The sequence below is a fragment of the Notamacropus eugenii genome, chromosome 5 (assembly GCF_028372415.1).
Source record: "Notamacropus eugenii isolate mMacEug1 chromosome 5, mMacEug1.pri_v2, whole genome shotgun sequence".
In the NCBI taxonomy this organism is placed as follows: domain Eukaryota; kingdom Metazoa; phylum Chordata; class Mammalia; order Diprotodontia; family Macropodidae; genus Notamacropus; species Notamacropus eugenii.
In genome coordinates this window covers 217,609,336-217,631,142 of record NC_092876.1, presented here as the reverse complement: position 1 = coordinate 217,631,142, position 21,807 = coordinate 217,609,336, and the positions used below count along the sequence as shown (strand labels likewise).

At 34.8% G+C, this 21,807-nt stretch overlaps 1 protein-coding gene across 11 annotated transcripts in view; it reads right to left on the bottom strand.

The window, feature by feature from the left end:
* The window catches only part of PKP4 (plakophilin 4), a 256,480-nt gene that overhangs the window by 62,859 nt on the left and 171,814 nt on the right, over positions 1-21,807 (bottom strand). For 10 of the 11 annotated variants that reach the window (XM_072612041.1, XM_072612044.1, XM_072612045.1 and 7 more), the window contains one exon: positions 11,466-11,500. The exons of the other annotated variant lie outside the window; for it this stretch is intronic. In XM_072612041.1, the coding sequence (XP_072468142.1) occupies positions 11,466-11,500 (35 nt within the window). The remainder of the gene's footprint in view (positions 1-11,465; positions 11,501-21,807) is intronic. 11 annotated transcript variants of the gene reach the window in all.

Genomic DNA, 21,807 nt, shown 5'->3' with positions numbered 1-21,807 from the left:
CATAGGCATCCTAGATTCAACTTGTCCAAAGTAGAAATCATCATCTTTTTCCTAAAATCAACCCTTCTTTCAAGCTTTCCCATTTCTGTTAAGGGCACCACCACCCTTCTAGTCACTCAGGCTAGCAAAATCAGGTTTATCCCAGATTTATCCCTCCTCCTCCCTCACCCAGTCATTTGCCACCATGTCTTATGAATTCTATTTCAATAATTGTTTCTTATATCCACTCCCAGCACTACCTTAGTTTATACCTTTACCCCTCTCACAAACCACTCACCACTCCAGATTACCATAATAGTCTACAAACTGGCTTCCCTGGTTTGTTTCTTCTGTCTTCTAAAAAGACAACAAAGAGATCTTTCTAAAGCAAAGTCCAGTCCATGTCCCTCTCCTGCTTAATAAACTAAAATGGTTCACTATTACCTCTAAGGTCAAATACAAACTTCCCTGGCATTTAAAAGCCTTTGCAGCTTAGTTCCAGCCTATCTTTCCTGACTTATAATACATTAATCCTCTTTATGCATTCTATACTTTAGCCAAATTGATTCTTACTGATGATTCTGACACAAAACATCTCATTTCCAGTCTACAGAGCTTTGCACATGCTGTCCCCTTTGCCTGGAACATTCTTTCCTCATCTCCTTGTCTTGAGAGCCCTAATTTCATTCAAAACTCAGCTTAAATAACATTTTGCTGTTAGGTACTACCTGGTCCCGTTTCCCCTGTCCCCCCTCCAAACGTCATTTTAGAGATTCTCTCTGTGTATGTATATGTACATATTTGTCTGTTTGTCAATCATCAAATAGCCCCTAACTTCATCAGGAGAGACAAAATAAATACATAAAGAAAAATCAACATTCATGTGTATATGTGTCTCTCCTGATAAAATGTCTTTGAAATGAGGGCTGTTTCATGTTTGTATACTCAGAGGATAGCACAGTTTAGCCAGGTACACAGCAAGTATTTAATCAATTTGTTGTTCAATCATATTCAATTCTTAGTGACCCCATTTGGGGTTTTCTTGGCAGAGATATTGGAGTGGCCCACCTTTTCCTTTTCTAGTTCCTTTAAAAAATGAGGAAATTGAGGCAAATGGTCATGTGACTTGCCCAGGGACACACAGTAAGTGTTCTGAGGCTAGAGTTGAACTTGGGAAGCTGAGATGTCCTGACACCAGGCTCAGTATTGTATCCACTGTGCTACCTAGAGGCCAGATTTAATTCATACTTGCTCATTGATCTGGAATCACAAATGCAAGCAACTGAAAATCCTAGCATTTAAAAATCCTTATAATGTAAATCCATACTGTTTTCTCCACTATTATCAAAAATTTCATCTAATTCCTCTTTTTCTTTTAATATAAGTTCCTTGATAATTTCAACAATAAACTTTTCTTTCATTTAATTTGCCCTATGTTGGTGCTAAAATAATTTTCTAGCTCCCTATATAAGGCCCTAAAATAACTCTCTGTTTATATTCCATTGCAAATCACAGGGTCCTCAATGATTCGTATCAATTATTCTCACCTTTCCTGCTTACAATCTAGTTGGGGAAAAAGTCATAAAGGTGGAAATACTGCAGACAATTACTTTCATTATTCAGCCAAAAAGCCAGGTCAAAATGCAAATCTTTCCCCACATAATATTTCCCTCTCCTAACTCTGAACTTTGAACAGGGCTATCCCTATCCCTTTTTGTCTGACAAGTGACATTTTCAGTTCAGTGACCTTTCCCTAAATCCTAATAAATGGGCATAAATTCTGGATGATAATTCAAGAAAACAGCATCTTTTCCCTTAAGGAGTGCTCCATTACTTTGTTCTTATGGGTTTCTATGTCAACTAATAATTTTGTCTTCTCAAAATTGTAAGTTTCTTGAGAATGGCAGTTGTCTGTACAATATAACAGTGAAATAATAATATGGTTTTTGATAAGATGAATTTACAGGCCTTAACTACAACTATAGCAGTGGTAAAATATGACAAATTTTAACAAAAAGAGAATGGGGCAAAAAAATTTGATTAGACTGCCTGTCAAGAGAAACCATAATCCTTAATTAAAAAAAAGTTGAATGCTTCTGTCAATAGAGCAAATATCTCATTAAGGTGAATGCTGAAGTGATCTCTCAATTAACTACATTAATGGAGGAGGTACGGAGGCATGACTAATCCAAAAATCATTTATACCGTATTTTAGTAGCAAATTAATTTTGTTAACTTGCTACAGTTGAATGTTAGGATTGGATTGTATTCCCTGACTGATTATGCTGCAATCCTTGACAAAAACCACAATTTTTTGGATTCTTTGAATCTAACAGCAAAGATTCAATTTCGTTTTTTCCCCCTATTATCACAAATGTTGTGCTGTTGTAGTGATTCTTCCTGGTTTTATTTACTTAACTCTGCATCAATTCATATAAATATCCACATGATTCTCTGAATGCATTTTCATTACAAAATGTTCTGCTACTTTTTAGCAAAGTAACTGGCAACGATATTCTATCAAGTCAATGTACTGCAGGTAGAAAGCCGAATCTTCAATCTACTAGGTTGATAACAGGCCATATGCATTCTAAATCTTGAGTTTGTCCTGGGGAACTCAATTCTAAACTTCTGTCTACTATGCTGCAGGATGCTTTGTTAAATTCCTTATGTCATTTTTTGAGGGTTCCCTGCCTACTTATTTAACATTTAATAAGTTATAGCACTGATAGCAACAGTCCTGAATCCCACAGTATGAAATTTCAATGAAGATTACAATTTTTGTGTAGTTTCTGGGGTGCTGGCTGGATTTCAATTTCTGTCAGGCTGACAGAACTAGAATGTGACCCTGTATTTTTTTTTGTATGTTCTCTCACATGTATTTTCATTCTTCAATCAATTACATAGCAATTCTTGAATGATTTTCAGGACTTCTGCCTGAATAAATGCCAAGTATCTGACAAAGACATTCCCAGGGAATTGGAGCTGGTTTGTATCAAAGCATAAATGCACAGAAGACAGTACAAAATTGCACATGTGGATAAGCCCTACATTATTTTATTCTTGACTTGAAAATAATGTTGTTGAAATAGCAGTAATGAAACAATAGGAATTATTTAAGAATGCTAAATAATACTATCATAGTAGCACCTAACTTCATAAAAAAGTAGGATGCTTTTTTAAAAAAGAAAAACTGATGAAAGTTTAAAAAACAATTTAAAATTCAGTCTGCTATATAGATGGTAGGTCTGCATGTATGCACATTTATTCTCTCACTTTAAACTGATAAATGTTTTTAGACTGAGAACACCAGGTGGCGTAAAGTGTCAGAATCTGAAAAAAAAAAATTACTATGGAAACCAGAAGCTATTACCGTTCGTGTATGCTGCCATATTTTATTATCACAAGCATTTACATATTAATATGTATGTATATCCACACATATGTGAAAAGGAGATGGATATATGTTGGAAAACCATGAATACAAACACCCCCCAACCCCACCCCTATACTCCTTTCACATAATAAGGCACCCCACCACTGATTAGTTGACAAACTACTCTCCCATTTTAAATCTTAACAGAGCTTACTTCTAGGAAACATACTGATAAGCCACTTTAAACAGAGGAAACACAAAGTGAACAATTTATTAACAACACCAACACAATTCTCACACCTGTACACACACAGGAAGTGATAAAAAGTACTTTATCATTTCTATTGATGATTTCTACTTTTAACATCTTTAAAATATAAATGAAATATAGACTATGGAAAACAACATCTAGGACATGAGCTGAATACAATCTTTTATCCACGATCAAAATGACTGAAATGCTCAACACCTAAACAATTTTAAGCACATTTTGTATTTTAAGCAAATGGGAATTTGGGGAAGCTAGAGAAGCAACTTTCTGAAAATTCTAGTGTTTGCTCAGTCAATCAAATTTAATTTATCTTCTATCACTGGTGACCATAAAATCCTTAACTGCCTTCTGAATTAAAGATTAAATTATCTTCAATATAGCATTAATATTAATTGTGTTCAAATTCTTGCACATTATCTATATGTGAATGCATGCATATTCATTTGGAGAAAGAGGGAGCAGGTAGGTAAAAGAGACAGGATGGGGAGCAGGTAAAGGTGACAGGATGGGAATTAGAGGGAGAATGGAAGGCAGTTAGGGGAAAGACAGGAAGGGAATAAACAAACTACTTTTCCTTATCAAACGAGAACATTCCATTTCCCAATTTCTGTTAAATGGAAATTTGTTCTAAAATGGCAAATTTTATAACTGATTAATTTTACATGTCGTTTTGAGATGACTATCTTTTAAAGAGAGTTGAATGGCACAGAAAACTATTGAAGTTCAGCTAGGAAACCTAATTAAGCCTGTCATTTGTTCAGGTCCTAAAAGAAGAATGGAAAAGATAGAGAAAAGGATTCAAAATTACATGACTGACTGTGATATCAAAAGTTCATGAAAGAAACTTTGAAATGAAATATCATCAGTACATGAAACACATTTTTATAAGCAGGAAGAGAAAATGTCAAGTTATATGAACACTGGTCCTTGACATAATGTACTGAGGAATAATATGGTATTTTAGAATATTTTGGGGGACATTTGAAATACATAATTTTAACCACATTATTTTGAGATATTTCAATTTGTCAAACTGCCCATCAGAAAACTAAGCAAGAATATGAATTTGGCACTACACTCTGAAGTTCAATAAAATTTGTGTTCAGTTAAAAAAGAACTACCAGAAATATATTTCAGTCTTCTTAAGTTTCTTCTAAGCTTGAGCCATATTCAAAGAAGTAGGTAAGTAGAAAAAGTAGAAGGCTTCTCTTAAGGAAAATAGTGGAATATAAAATAAATAAGTATAAAGATCTGTCAAAAATTTTGTGGTCTATCAGACCCTGCAGCAGATGGTAAAAGGCAGAATGAATGTGAAGTGAATGAGTATTATGATTCCTTTTGAAAATATTACTCACATTTGTATATTTTTGATAATGTTATTAAAGAGACAGTCAAGGGCTCACTAAATAGTTTGAAGTTATAACAATACCTCTAAAACTTACATATCTTTCTGTTTATATAGTATAAGGCAAAGACGAAGGGGTACAAAATCACCGTGGAAACTTGAGCCTATGGAAATCAGTAAGATTTCCACATATATTGCCTTGTAACACTGTTTCCAAAGTTGTATATAGAAATGTTTGGTTTTTATTACAACAGTGTGTGACTATTGGGAAATGCTCAAATGTTCCAATATTGATAACTTTGCTGCTAACTAATAGACAGTTCAGACCTACGGCACTATCTTTGGGAAGGGAAGACAATTATATATGACAATGTCAAGGCAGAGAGAACTCATTTCTGTTTTACTTTGTACTTATCTACCCCATTTGCAAGTTAAAGCCAGGTGATCAAAAACTTGCAAGGGATGATACAATTAATTTCTTTCTTATTCCATCCTGATTTGTTATTTAGGAGCTCTCTAAGTCTCCAAAAAATAAGTAAAGTGGGGTGGGGATGGGGGTGAGGGAGCATGTGTGTTCCTGGGGGTAGAACAAGTATTTACTGAGTACCCCTTATGTGCCAGGTACTCTGCTAGGCATTTTACAGATATTATCTTATTTGAAGTTTACTAATAACCTATCTAGTTATTTCAATTTTGAAAGATAACTATTTACTGTATACAAATTTCTTTTCTACAAATCATTAAAAAGTGAAACAAATTTTAAATACCGATTTTTATAGACATAATAAAATGTCATTGTAAAATGAATTTCAGTTCTTATACAAATATTAAATATTATTTGTCATACTCCGATGTGTTTATCAAATGAACATTTTCATGGTGATGAACTCAGGACATATTTTACTCTAAGAAGTAATATTATTAAAACTGAATATTAACATCTATCTTTGGTGTTTCTCCATGCATATGGATCAAGGATTTATAGGACAAGGACACTTTAAAAAATTAACACTGCACAAGTTGTGCTATATGAATGTAAAGGAATACTTTTGTTCTATAACAAATGATGAGCAGATGGACTTCAGAAGAACCTGGCAAGACTTGCATGAAACTGATGACGAGTGAAGTGAGCAGAACCTGGAAAACATTGTACACAGTAACAGCAACACTGTGCGATGATCAACTTCGATAGACTTAGCTCTTCTCAGTGATGCAATGATCTAAGACAATTCCAAAAGACTCACGCACATCCTGAGAAAGAACTATGGAATCTGAATGCAGATTGAGGCATAATACTTTTTTTGGGAGGGGGTGTTTCTTTCTTGGAGTTTTTCCCTTTGGTTGTAATTCTTCTTTACACCATGACTAACATGGAAATATGATTGTACATGTATGGCCAATAGTAGATTGCATGCCATTTTGGGGAGGGGAAGAAAGGGGAGAAAATTTAAAATTCAAAATTTTACAAAACTGAATGTTGAAAACTAAAAATAAATAACAATAAAAATTAATAGAAACTGTGGTACTAAGAACAGTACTATCCTTTGTTTAACAAGGAATTCATTTAGCAGAATTATAAAGAAACAGCTGAACTTATAACTGAGCAGAAGAGCAAATTATAATTTTTGTGTTATTGCCATCTTGTCCCTGATGCTGTTATTGGGGAAAGGTTTAAATTCCTTCCCACTGTGTTATGGTTAAACTTCTGGGAACTGGTGATCAGCTAAAACTCTTCTACGCTTAATAAATACCATGCTATAATAACAATAAATACTAACAGACTCTGATTAGAGAATTTCTGAGCTCAAAAGATGCCATAGCTAATATGAGCACCCATGATATAAAGAACCATATCAGTAAGCTAGGAATTGAGAGCACGTTTTTGAGACAAAGAACTATCTGTATTCAAGCAAAAATGTTTGTACTAACGAAGACTGTGCAAACAACAATGTACATGTAAGTTATGCAGGGGGTAAAACTGAAGGTGACATCCGATCGACGGGCGCTGGTGGAAAGGAAAAAGATTTGAGTCTTGAAGGAAACCAGAGAACAGGAGTATCTTCAACATCCTATATCTGTTTTTAGTAACTGACATTTATATACTGCTGTAATGCTTCAGAAACTTCTCATTTGAACCTTATCGCTTCTGAGGTCGGTATATTGGCATTATTACTTCCATTTTACAGATGACTTGCTATGATACTACAGTGCGGCACGCAGTCACCTCCCTGATTAGAAGGCTATTCTGGCACAGCACATGGTGATGAACTTGTTGGACATGACCCACTCATGAATCAGAAAACAGGTCTCAGTCCTACGTGCCTAAGGGTGACGCAGCTTTGAGAGTGTTAATGGATTGATTCTCAAATTCTGTGCTTGCCAAACATGTCCACCACTATTCACAACAGAATCCAAATCAAAAGAGGAATTACTGAGAGAGATGTTGTGGGCTTCTAGATGTTCCTTTTGCAAGTGACACTGTGAATCATCTCATTATCCTACGAGACCGAGTCTGGCTAGTGTTTCTACCTCATCAGAATATCCAGCCCCTCATACTGGATGGCGGGGTCATGGACTCCTGGGTCTCTGTTTAAGGAAGTGCTCAGTCCAGCTTTTTTTCCATTTTTTACACCAAGCAAATTGCTTTTGGACTTCTTTGGAACTTGTGTCTGGTATTATCTCCATATCACAAAACTCTCTCCCCCAGTTTCTTTTGTGCATTGTCTTCCTCCATTAGACTGTAAACTCCTCAAGGGTAAAGACTATATGTTTTTATTTGTATTTGTATCCCCACTGCTTAGCACAGTAAATTTGAATGATCACATCAAGTCCCAGAACACTGCACTTTTTTGTAAGATATTATTAAATATATTAAAATAAGATATACAATATCATATCAAATCTTTCATATATATATTACATAAGAGTTTTGTCCAACTTACCATAAAGGAAAACCATATGAATAGACAACCTACACAACTTTTGTATTAGTATATATACCTTGGACTTACACTGGAAAATAGACAATAAAGTAGATATGGGTATAAAAGGATGAGAGAGGGCTGGATTGTCTTTCAGTATTTAACATTTCCACATCTTAGTTTCCTTGAATGTGAAGGGAGGGGCTGGATTTAAAGGTACCTTTTAGAGCTAAAATCTATAATCCTATGATCAGCTGCGAAGCTCTTTAATAATATAAAGCTTCTCTTTGAAACAAAGAGCCATCTATCTAATGCTAATATTCTTTACATGATATTGTAAGTCATTGAACACTAGAGTTTCTGATTAAAGTTGAGGATCCCCCAAAGGGTATGGAGGTATGGAGGACATGAATAGACTTCTCACATATCACAAATAAGAAGGAAAAATAATACATAGGAATAATAATGAAAGAGTTTAAGTTAACTGATGGGCAGCCTACCTACTCAATGAAGTACACCAGTGTGTAGCCAGGTATATATGTGTATATGTGTATATATACACAGACATGCATATGTGTATTGCATGTACAAACCTTTGCGAAATAGTACGTCATTAAAAGCAGCTAAATATAAATAGGAAGAAGAGAGAAAAACTTCAGATTGAGATATTTTGATGGAACCTAGGTCTCAGTTTCTCAGTTCTCAAACAGAATATCAACATATGATGAAACTTGTACCAAATTTCTCAATAAGGATTTTTAATACATGATTGCTGATTTAATATTCTACTTAAGAGCATCTGGCAAAGCATACCTATTTTATTTCTTATAAATCCTACGCAAGTCTAGTGGGGCATAAAATATTTTCATTTAAGTCCATGATTTATTATATATATAACATATACATGAATACACACATACATACAACTTTTCTATGTCATAAATTACTTCAATATGAAAGGAAGAAAAAGAAAGGTTGATTTGGATTATTCTTTCAATCTTTAAACTTGGTGTTATCTGGACTTAGGCTGGGAGGTGGTGAAACAGAGTTAGGAAACCATGTGTCTATATTTTTGTCATCTCACAAGTATGCACAACAGAAATGTATGGTGATTATAACTACTAAAATTTAATAGTAAAGACATTTAGTTAATATGAATTTAGTTCTAGATCTTTTTGTCACCAAAATATTTTTGTTATTTTGTCTAGTTTTAAAAATAAAGAAACAGCGTAGCAAAGTAGATGGACAGCTGATTGCAGAGCCAGGAAAACCAGAGTTTTCTCTAGTCTCAGTTCTGTTGTTTCCAAAATAGAGGGAGAGCACTAGAAAGTTTTAAATTTATGATCCTGTAAGAGGAATGGAAATGAATGGCATGTTCCCAGAAAAATTGTTTCAAGGTGTCAGGAGCCAGAATTGGCTAAAATTAAGGACAGGAAAAATTGGTTTTTCTTCCCCCTAAAACTACACCATGGGAAAACACAGTGAAAAAGACTGAAATTACTTAATTCTTTCTTTGCTTCTGCTTTTTCTTCAAAAATGGGTGGGAAGAATAGAAAAAATGGTTATCAGGGAGTGATATATAAGAAAATAAATAGGCAGCATTTAGCTCTCATTCAAAACACCACATCTGGTTGTACCTCTGCCTAGATTCCTGAAGGAATTGACAGAGGACTTTGAAACCACTCACTACTGGTGAACCCTGAAAGGTCTTGGAGAAGAGAAGTGCTAAAGAACTGGAGAAAAGAAAATGTCATCCCACCCCCCCTCCAAAAAAAAAAAAAAACAACAAAACTAAGCAGAGCTGGCAAATTATAGACCAGTGAGCCTGACTTATACTCCTAGTAAAATCCTAAGATATTTTATTTAGGGATGGCTTCTTAGCACTTAGCAAAAGAAGCAGTGAACACTAAAAGCTAAACAGTCATGACAGATTGATTTCATTTCCTTCTGTGACTATGTAACTAGACTGGCAGATCAGGGGAATGCTAGAGACATAGTATAACTTGAACCAAGCAGAGTATTTGATAAGGTCTCTCATGTAAATTGATTAAGATGAAATTTAATAGAAGTAAACATGAAATTATTAACCAGAGTTCCAAGAATCAATTTCACAAATATGATGGGAGGAGGAGTGGAAGAATAACTTGTGCACTGATTTAGAATCAGGAGAGATCAATCCAACTGCCTTTTACAAATGAGGAAACTAAGTCCAAGATAAGTCAAATGATTTCCCAAGGTCACATAGCTAGTGTGAGTTATAACTTAAATGAAAACCTCCAGATTCCAGAGACAATGTTCTTCTTCAAAAACGTTTGAAGAGATTTACAAATCCTTGAAGGAAGAAGAGGAGTCAGGAGAGAATAAAGACATTAAAGATAAGCAATGAAGAGCAGAACAAGGTCCCAGAGGAGAAGTGAGATGAAGGGATCAAGGTCATAAAAAAGAATATGTTCTGGCAAGGTAAAAAGTCCTCAGTCTCTTGAGCTTAAAAGGAGATAAAAGGATGAGGGAGGACAGAGATCTTCTAGAGATGGAGGAGAGGAACTCTGGAGAATAGCTTCTTTAAATCTTCTCTAATCACTATGGCCTGATGTAATGTTCTGCCTGGCACAAAGGAAAATGAATGGTTGAATGAATATAGCAATTATTGGCTATATAATTAATTTTCTATAATCATATACTGCCTTATGACACATTTAACTGCCATTCAATTTCAATCACCACACAGACTAATTATTGAGGCAGGGATCATGATATTCTTTGTATTCTTCATAGTGCCTAGCACACTTACTGATTCCAATTGATATGAAGACTGAATGAAACTAATAGTCAAAATCTAGGATACTGGGATTAAATTGCATTTGATATCGGGTATTAGGTATTCTTACGTATTTAATTAAATTTGAAAGTATATACTTCCTTTGATAAACTGAAGGTGTAACTACAGCAAAAAATGCAATATCTATTCAAAACTCTAATAAATGGAGAAATGCTTGTAAAGAAATTTTATATTTGAATAAAAAATAAATTTAAAAACGAAGATCATGGAAAACGAGAGGTAGCATATTATAGCGGATAGAGGGCCAGCCTACCAATAAGAAAATCTTGGTTCAAGAACTGCCTCTGCCAGATTGGCAATGTGATCCCTGGGCAGAATGGTCACTCTATCTTCAGGTGCTTCAGGGGAGCTCTGACATTATTAGGTATGGAGCAGATTCTTATGTGCATTGGAATAAGTTCCTCACTGGAATTCTACAGGGCATGATATCAAAGGTCCAGTTTTAAAAATACTGTGAAAATAAAATCTGCAGATACCAAGAACCTATCAGGAATGAACATATTAAAATAGATGATGTCTGAGTATCCTTATCAATAATGTGTAATATGTCTTTAGGTATGGATAAGATTCATCTCTTTCAAGAAGCTTGAAAAGGCTCAAGATTTTTACTATTAAAGTATATGTTCAATTTACTTTTTAAAAAAGCAGTAAGTGATAAGAGAGCACAATGAAACTAAATTGCTTTTTTGTGTGTGTAAAGTATAAGAAAATTTTTTTCACATAAAAGATTGTACCTGCTGATCTCCAAGGAAACGACTTTTCAGTTGAGCTGGAGGAAGAAAAAGAAAAAAAAGGGAAACATTTATTTGCTTTATCACAGCTTTACTTGAGACTTAAAAATAAAAAAAATCAATATGCAATTCTGAAAGATTAAATAAGTTCACTTTCTAATATCATAACTTACTAGACTGTGCAATTTAACCCAGCCTCATTTTGTAATAATTAGTACCTGAGCTGAAAAATTAAATTTAAAGCACATTATAAAATGGTGTCAGATCCTTCTTGAATAAAGCTGTTAAGTAGAACAATCTAAGATATATTTATGGAAAGCAAAAGATAAAGCTATAAATGATTTTCTATGGTGCTTCTTGTGACAATCACTTTTAATGATAAATCTGGAACATAAAAATTACAAATAAATGTCCTTAAAGACTGTTAAAAAGCATAAAGAAGCATTTAAGAAACTTATTTTTTTAAATAAAAGCTACTTATTAGAGCTAATAGAAAAGTAAACTTTTACATTAAATAAGGAACTGAACAGGAAAATGTTTATATTAAAATAAATTTTGTATATTAACTGTAAAACTAGATCAATAGGTCATTAAAATAATCAGTATGAATAATTATGTATTTTCTTTAGCTTATCTAGGAAATTACTGGTGAGTGATTTCAATTTTGGATGAAATTTGAGAAAAATGATATATAACCATGTCAGGTACAAAATACATAAATAATGATTATGGATAAAGCCACTTTATTTTCCCTCATAGGAGGAAAGCAAAAATAGTAGCATAGCCTATTGCACACAAACCTGGGTTCATAATCTCTCTCTGCTCTTCCCTGTGACTACAGGCAAGTTACTGAAACTTCTCTGGGTCTTAGTTTCATCATTTATAAAATAAATTGGACCAGATGATTTCTAAGGTCCTTCCTTATGATAAGCAATCATGCTCATGTAGTACATAAGAAAGGATGCCAAGAATGAGAGTCTAGAAATCTGGAATCTTGTCCTGTCTTGTCCTCCAAATTATGTGATTTTGGGCAATTCCCTTCACCTCCCGCGACCTAAGCTTCCTCATCTGTAAAAAGAATCACTGAAACAAATTGACAAATTCCAAAAGGTTCTATGATGACTTTTAACACTTTTTTTTTCCTCTAAGTAATCAGGATGTTAGTGAAACCACAGTTAGGTTAGAAGTAGAAACATTTGCAAGGATCTTCTAAGTTTTAAGATTACTTTTTCATCATCACCTTTATTCTAACGTTTTGAAATGAAAGCAAAGTTGGTCAATTTGAAATGAATAGAGTGAATAAGCCCAGGCTAATAACCTTTTAAATTTTTGATACTTTATTGAAGAAATTCTTAGTATCTTCAAGGAGCGATGGGGAGGCTGATAGTGTAAAGAAAAATGAGCATTTAGTAAAATATCAGGAATGATAGATTTGCTTTCCTGCCATGGTCTTCTAAGGGTAAGGTTATAAAATTTTTATAGTTCTACCCGGTGAGAAAAAAAAGTCTGCACATTAAACTTCAGATGCTCTAAAATCTATTTCTTTATTCTACTATTTTTTTGAAAGCACAGAGTTGACACTGTACAATTATGTTCCTATCAAAATATACATATTTCACACCACCATTAGAATATCTAAAATCAAACTGCCTAGGAATATTAATGTTCTGAACCACATGAGAATAACATGAAAGTTTAATTACCTTTGGAGTTTAGAACTTGTTTAGAATTTATGTGAAATTTAATGAAGTATTCTCTGGGAAGTTCCTGAACCCTCAAAATATTATGGCATATTTGCCATCTTATGTATGTATGGATGCCCTGGAAAGTGCTAATGTAAACGTGAGTAGAGATTCACAGAAACTGAGCCTTGTATTTCCTCTAGGAGCAATGGTTTAGTAAATTCCTTGTTTGTGGCAACTTTATAGAACATAACTACCATGAAAGAGGAGAACTGACTGTACATTTTTCATTGCTTTCTTTTGCTGCTTTTAATTACATTTTAAGAATGGATATTATTCCAAGAAATTGTCTTAAAGAGTGCATTTTTAATGGCCATCGGAGACAGTGTAGTGATAGTTGGTGAGGGGAAATAAAATCGTTCATGGAATCAAGTCCACCATGAAATTGGATCAGTCACATGATGATAGAAAGAAAAGTACAGTCAAAGTGGGAAACAATACAAACCACTGTAAATAGGAACCAACAAAGTAAAGAATTCTGAACAAAGAAATGAACCTTCAAAATTGTCCTTAGCTGTTGCTATCTTAATTCAGGCTCTCATTATTCTCTCTCTCCCAGACTATTATATTAACCTCCTAATTGGCTTGAAGTCTGTCCACAAAGAAATCACTTACTTGCTTGCAGGGTCTACACAATGTATTTTTCACATGACAGCCAGTAATATTCTTAATGCACAAGAATGACACAATGTATCTGCTCAAAAGCCTTCGATGGCCCCAAAGTTATCTACAGATTACTCTGTCGATCAAAGTTCTCTATGCTCCAGTTTCAGGATTTCAGAATCATATAAAGACACACACACACACACACACACACACACACACACACACACACTCAAATGGATTTGTGATCTCAATAATTTGGATGGCATTTCAAACTGTGGTGATTACAAACCACCCATGCCTATCTTGTATCACTTTTGTTCCCATTTTCTTCAGATGAAGTTCATTCAATAGGCTTTATCCCTTCCTAGTTTATTTCTGATATTACAACAATACTAGTGGATCACTCAGGCTGTCCACTTGCTATCTATCCTTCATCCCTGCCATGTTACTAGTCCCTCTTCTATTTTTAATAATATAATTTCTGATAATATAGTCATTCTTTGAAACTCCTACTTTGTCATATATGTCAGTTTGTTTATACCACCAAGTGCCTGTCCATTGTCCTACATGGTAACTATTTTCAATTACAAATAATACTGTTAATGCAAAGGTGGGCCTCTGTTTCTGATGAAAGGTTGGGATCATTCCAGTCTACTTTCCATCTCCTGTTTAATGCTCCCTCCCTCCCTCTACCCTTACCCCCCAATAAATATACAAATACTATAGGTTATAGTTTCCCCATACAACTATATGTGATAAACTGAGCAATAAAATTATTTAAACACTTGGTTTTTCCTGTGTGAATGGCACACAGGATCTTGCACTGAAGATCTTGCATTCTCTATACCCTTCAATAAGTTATAGGATGAGTAAGTGAAAGAATGAAAAAAAAATTAAAATCTTACTATTTACCTGGGGCACAAATATAAAAACAAGATCATCTCTGTCCTCAATGAATTTATTTATTTTAATTAGGAAAATCAAAACATATATGGGAATGGTAGCTAAGTAGGGGTGTTTTGCTTTGAGAAGTCAGTTAAGTGGAGGCATAGGCAACTGAATGACATGTTCTTCCTAGGAATCATAGTGTTGGCATGATTAATATTTCTAGGGAAAGGGTTATAAAAGTGTAGGTCAATATGCACATGGCAACACAGAAGAAAGATGGCTAGAGTACAAGACAGCAACACAAAGGTTGGCTAGGTGAACAAATCAGAAGCCTGGCCAAAGAGTGAGAGTAGAATATCTGGGAGTAATCAGAAAGATTATGGCAACATGTTAGGAAGGTAGTCAGAGTGCAGTTTGGTGGATCTAGAGCCAAGAAGATGTGATCAATCACCAACTAGGAGAAGATGGCACCTGAATGGGAGTTGGGGGAAACCACATCATAGGTAGAAGACAAAGTGTGAAAATCTTTGGCAGTTGCCCTCTACGTAACCTGTGAACCAACACTGTCACCCCTGTTCCCTTCAGCACTCAACCTTCCCATCTCATCTATGTACAGGAGGTTGAATCTGGATGTTTTCATGACTTTGTTCTCTTTGATGCCATTTATTCTTGCCCCCTAGAAGCATGTGCAAGACTGACACTAAGATACTAAGTGTGGTGGTTCTACTGTTCTTAATGAAAGAATTTGACAGAAAAATCTTTGGAATCTTCAATTTGGAGCTCTCCATACATAAATTCCTTCATTATAACTTTGCTTATTTGTGTCCCTTCCTAAGTTTTCCTTAAATTAGTTGTACCCTCTACTGCTTCTCCATAGTGAGATGATACTGCTCATAAGTGTTGCTCATTCTTCACTGAAAGATTTTAAAAACAAGTTGATTTTCTAAACTGGTGCTGCCTTTATTTGTTATAACTTGACATTTGGTAAGCACATCAAGGGTTTGCTGACTGTGGTTACTTTTGAGCCTCACTTGTTCCTTAATTAGGGCAACCAATTTATGGCACTTAAATTATGGTATACATTATAATTGATGTCAATTTTTTTTTTCTTTTATCCCTTTCCATCCCATCAGGACTGAGTAATTTCAACTACATGTAGTATCTTTTTTTCCCATTTAATTCACATATGTATATAGGTGTATACATACACATATACACACATTGTATAAAAGGTGGGAAGGTAAGAAAGGAAGACAGGGAAGAAGAAGGAAGGTAGAATGAGAGAAGGAATGGGCATGGCATAGTAGATGGAAAGAAGCCTTCACCCAAATCAGGAAAACCTGGGTAGCTGAATTAACCAGTACGAATTAATGGTGAGTTTCTCAAAACAATGAAATCACAGACCTGTTTTCCTCCACCCTCACCCTGACCCCACCAAGAAGATTTACATAAACGTGTTTTTATACGTAACTGGTCTCTATGTCATTCACTTGCCTCATCAAAATTGAATAACTTCCTATTCCTGCCAGTCAAAACCTTTACAACTGCTTTAAGATTCAATTCAGGTGCCACTATCTCAAAGGCCTTATGGAATACCCCAGCTAGAAAAGAGTCTTTCCTCACCAATATCTAATAATTCTCTGTTTGACCTCTCTATGTACTTTTCTCTAACTTGAATTATATTTAAGTATATAACATCATCTGATGAAATGATAAGTTCCTTGAGGTAAAGGACTGTCATTTTCTCATTTTTGTATCCCTAGCAACTAGAAGTGCTTTGCACACGAGTTGAATTTAATTTTTATTGAATTGTTTCTAAACAGTAAAGATTAATGCCAGATTAGACATGGAACTTATCATTTATCACACACTGTTCAAGGCTGTTAAGCATTTTATAATTTAGTTTTTCACAACTATAACATAAAATTTTACAAACACGTAGCACTGAAAGATTTAGAAATAATTTTTATTATAGTAATGTGACAAAGTGGTATAAATATTATTTTCTCCATTTTTAGTTGAGAAAATGAAGGTAAGAGAATACCACTGACTTTTCAAGTTTTAATGCCTTTCTACTACACCTCATACTAAGTGAAGTTAGCTATGCTGAGATGTTATGATAAATGAAATGCATATGAAATTCTTTGAAGTTTTCAGAAAAAAAAAGTTATAGTGTTTATACTTAGTACTTTCACTTTGATTTACTGGTGTCTTTTTTCTCTGGGTTTACTGGCTACATTTCTCGCTCAAAGATCAAGCTTCAAACCCAATTCACTCTGGAGCTCATAGACTGGACAAGTCCCCACCCACCTAGCACAGAGTGTATTTAAATACTAAATAGTAATTGTTTCTCTTTTACCCAGGAACCCTCAGAGTCTTCTCCTCCTAGTTTTATTTATTTATTTTTTTTTATTAAAGAAGCCATCCCTTGAGCAACTACTTAAAGAAGCCTATTCATGGAATGGGAATATGTCACTCGAAGTGAGAATGTGATAAGACTTTAGCCTCAAAGGACCAGGGTCTCCCATGGCATCCTGGGCTATCTCCAGTCATCCTGATGAATATCAGGCCACTGGACCCAGGTGGCTCAGGAGAAGAAAGTGAGGTTGGTGACCTTGCATAGCCCTCCCTCACTCAAATCAAAGTCAACTGCAAGTCATGTTGTCATCTTGATGTCATGATCCTCTTGGAGAAAGAAGGGCAAACCCAACAACAACATTTTATTGAAGGAAGGTCAAAAGGTAAACATTTCAAGGAAAATAAATTGTGAGGTAAATTTTATTTTAACGTATATCAGTTCTGGCCATAATGTGGCATAGGTACTTCCTCAAAGCACTGCACCATGTGAAATTATGCAAACAAAACAACAGAGCTTATGGGGAAAATGGGGTTAGTGGCACAGTACTCAAGACTTTGTCAGTGATACATTAAAATAAGATAGGAACTTGATAAGAATGAATGGCAGCACAGTTTTATACATGGCAAACAGTTAAGAAATGTATAAATACTACAGTTAATAGAGACTCCTTCTGAAGCCTTAGGTCACATTAACTAGTTGGACAGAATGCAACTCCAGGCCTTTTCGGGGTGGGACAGGGCAGGAAAAAATAGTGGACCCTTCTCTGCTCACAGTTCCTACTACACCAGGAGATATATAACAAACATGGCACTTTAACTTGACAAATGCCTAAAGTTTGCTTGTGGAAGCAGGCATCTGAAGGGCTGCAGTTTGTGAATTATTGTGAAGTGGGACTTAAGAGCATTCTGCATTCTCACTGTTTCTTGAGGAAGAAATCATGCAAAAGCAAACTTAAAATTTGTGTTATGCTCAAAATGATTCCTAACATACCAATCATGTTGGAAACAAATTTCCATTTTCAAAACAAATGTTATAGCAGAAATGACTGTTCTGGTTATCAAATAAAAACTAAAGCGATTTTTCCAAGTCACCAATAACAACATCTATGTAATAACAGTATCTAGAAAGCTCCTTGAAACATGTAGATTTACAGAGGTGAGTCACAGAGGCGAAGGAAAGAAATGTGCATTTGCATATGTGCAACAACATGTATCTGTAATACTATTCACATACTACACTCTAGCACTATTCACTAAAAATAAGTGTTTCATCTGAATGGCTGAAGTAGGATTCATAGCAATATTTGGGTCAAGCATAATTACTAACTCTTCTCAGTAACGAGATTTATTTGGTGTAATAATATCTCCAATCTAAAGGGAATGAAAAAAGAGTTCCTTTTGCAAAGTCAGGAATATCTGACAGGAAATAAGTACATGGGTGTACCAGATGTTTCCCTGCCTTCAGGTTCTAGGTCTAGGGCTGACAGCTGGTGGAGAAATGACAGAATTCAGGTGAATATCTCTAAGACACAAATAAAAACAACTTCCCTGTTTTCCCTATCATAATATTCTTCAGTCTATCACTCTGAAATATATTTGTCTTGAAGGCCACAGAGCAGACCAACTGTCCTTAGGGAAGCAGCCAGCTTTCTCAAGGCTTGTTGAAAATCAAATGAAAAAAAGTTTGTGAAGAAAGTAGAAACCCAAGGATGACAATTACTTGATGAGCCAAAATATCCTGTCCTACCCAGACTCCCAAGTCGAATAGCTCATGAATCTGCCACCTAAGTAAATGTAGTATGTAATATACAGTATATAATTTTTTTTTATTAAGCTTGTTGGTAGGTAAGAGAGTAAAAATGGAAATGAGATCCCAAGATGATTAGATATTTTGCTAATAAATGTTATTGACATTTTGTAGTTACTTGGAAATTTTCACCAATTTTACAAAATTAGAAAACTAGATAATATTAAATGGATTCTTTAAATTCTGGTAAACTTTATATTATCTATTAACACCCATACACAGATGCAATACATTTAAATTTAACAGTAAATCTAATTTAAAAAGTGATCCAATACTGAAAAACTAGGTACTCTCTTCTTAAAATTTAACAAATAAAACAGCAAGTTAGAGACCACAACACTCTATTGCTGTTGATTATTGACACATTTATCTTGCAAAAAACTGGAGGGAATTAAAATTCTTGTTTGAATAGTTTTCCAGTCCCCTATCGACGGAGGCATCCTTGAGTATTTCTAATCTAGAGAGAACAACTATCGGTCAAAATCTGCCCTTTTAAAATGTCCATAGTTTAAAAAAATGTTTGTTGCTAAATGTTTACAACTGAACGAACAGTTTTGATAATCATACATTTGGTGCTGAACTTCTATACTATTATTAAACCTTTTCCCTAAAGCATAAGTCTAAAATTATTTATGAAAATAACACTGCTATGCTATGAATAAGTCACCCCATTAAAGATTCCTTTTTATATCCAAGACTTGCAATCTGATAGAAAAGATAAAGTACAGGAAATATTCTACTTCATCCACAATATGTTTATAATGTCAAAAGAAGGGAAGCAAAAGGTGACAGAGAAGTGTGATAATCATAAGTTTCAAGGTGACCTGGAAACAAACCACTGTGGGAGATATAGAAATGAATAATCTGATGGGAATGAATAATTTTCACAGGAATGAGTTTTCATAATGCACAGTTTCTGGAATAGGGCAATGAAGATGGTGAAAGGCCTTAAGTTCACACCATATAAGAATCAATGGAAGGAATGCGGGAAATGTAGCATGGAGAAAAGAAAACTTGGCAGAGGGAGAAATGCTACTTGCAGGTTTTTTAAAAGAGATAACACATGGGGGAAAAGGACTAGAGGTATCCTGGCATCCAGAGCTATCCACAAAGACGACTGAGCCGGCTTAGAAGGTAACGATTTCTGTCTCGCTCCGCTCAGTTGTGTTGTGGACATTCTTGCCTGGGTACATGTTGGACTAGATGGCTGCTAGGAATTAGAAAGTGATCCTCTAATTATTGGGTTCTAACCTATCTTTGCTCCCCATTTTCCATATATGGGCACAATAATTCTACATAATGAAAATCAGAAATTTATGCTCATGAATTTTAATATAAAGTACTTTCCACATAATATAACCTATTATTTACCTTTTAACAGCTTTAATTATAAATACATTTTAGATTTTATACAGTATTGGAATTTTAGATTAAGTATATTAATATATTTTGAATGACACTATCTTAAATTTCAAAAGTTCAAGAATATGTAACTGTAAAGATGTTATCACTCCTATTAGGCATTCTACAACCCTTCTAGAGTGATTTCATGAATTGTTGTGACCAGAGAAACGCATCATCTGATAGCTAATTTCTTGGAGATGGGCCTGTTAGAACTTGGACTGTTTCCTGGAAATAGAGTTCAACATGAGGGCTGTAATCATTACCTTCCTACTGCTGGCAGGCCCTCAGAGAGCTTACGCTGTTTATGGCCATCTTCGAGAACTGTGGGTCACTTTCATACCAAAATGAGGCAATAAAGAAGGATTTCACGTTGAGGTATTATCTGATAATTCCTGAAAATTTAGGTATGTATTACTGATTTTTTCAGGTATTCAAGGCCCTCTATTCAATTCAACAATTATTTATTGAGTGCCTTTTATGTGCCACACACTGTACTAGAAAGTAAGTACCCAAAGACAAAAATCAGTCTATTGCCTCGAGGAGCTTATGCTTTAATGAAGGAAAATAAACCATATAAAGATAAATGCAAAATATACACAAAACGGAAACAATGGAATATCAAACAAGGTACTTAACTACTCTAGTCCCCAGTTTCCTCAGTTATGAAATGAGGGAGCTGGTTTATGTTGCAAGGAAGCAAGGCAAGATGCTAATTAGGGCAGAAAACACATATAAAAAGGTTCAACTTTACAGCAGATAACGAGCCCCCAACATCCCCTGGATGTAACTGCATAGAGCTAACAATGTCCAGTGGTACAAAGGCAAAGTTTCAAGACTCATGATATGGGATAGAGGAACTTGCACTGCAATGGTAGATTATGTATTCTCTGATTAATAGCTATTACGAGAAGGGGTTGTAGCCCTGAGAGTTGGAAAGAAGCAGAGTTTTGGGCTAACTCAAGTGAGAATGGGAGAATCTGCACTTGGCTACAAGGTATTTCCCAGTGCAAACTGGGCACTACAAGAAGGGAAGGTCTCCTCAAGGTAGAAATTCAGCTGGGCCCTCCAGACAGTCATTGGTCATCTTCATATATTCTGTTATAGCCAAGCTATGATATTTGGTGTCCCATTTCTTTTCCTGCTTTCTCTCTTCTATATGTCTTTACTGATTCCTTTTCTCACACCTCAGATGGAATTTTTATGTATATATGTGCATATATATACATGTGTACAAACACGAAATTAAGAATTTAATTTGTACAAGAAACTATGTTAGGTGCTAGATATACAAAGATGAATTAGACATTGAGCCTGTTCTCAAAAAATTAATAATTTAAATGTAGGAAAGGTGCATATAAAAACTGCTATATTACAAGGAGGAATGAAATGAATAACAAAGCTAAAAGCCAGGCAAAAAAAGTTAAAGAGAAATCTAAGGAGAAAAAAAATAACTTTATTGACAGAGATGCAGGTGGTGGTGGTGGGGAAGTGTCATTAGGAGATAAGACAAGGACACTTTTGTGGAAGAATTGATAGATGA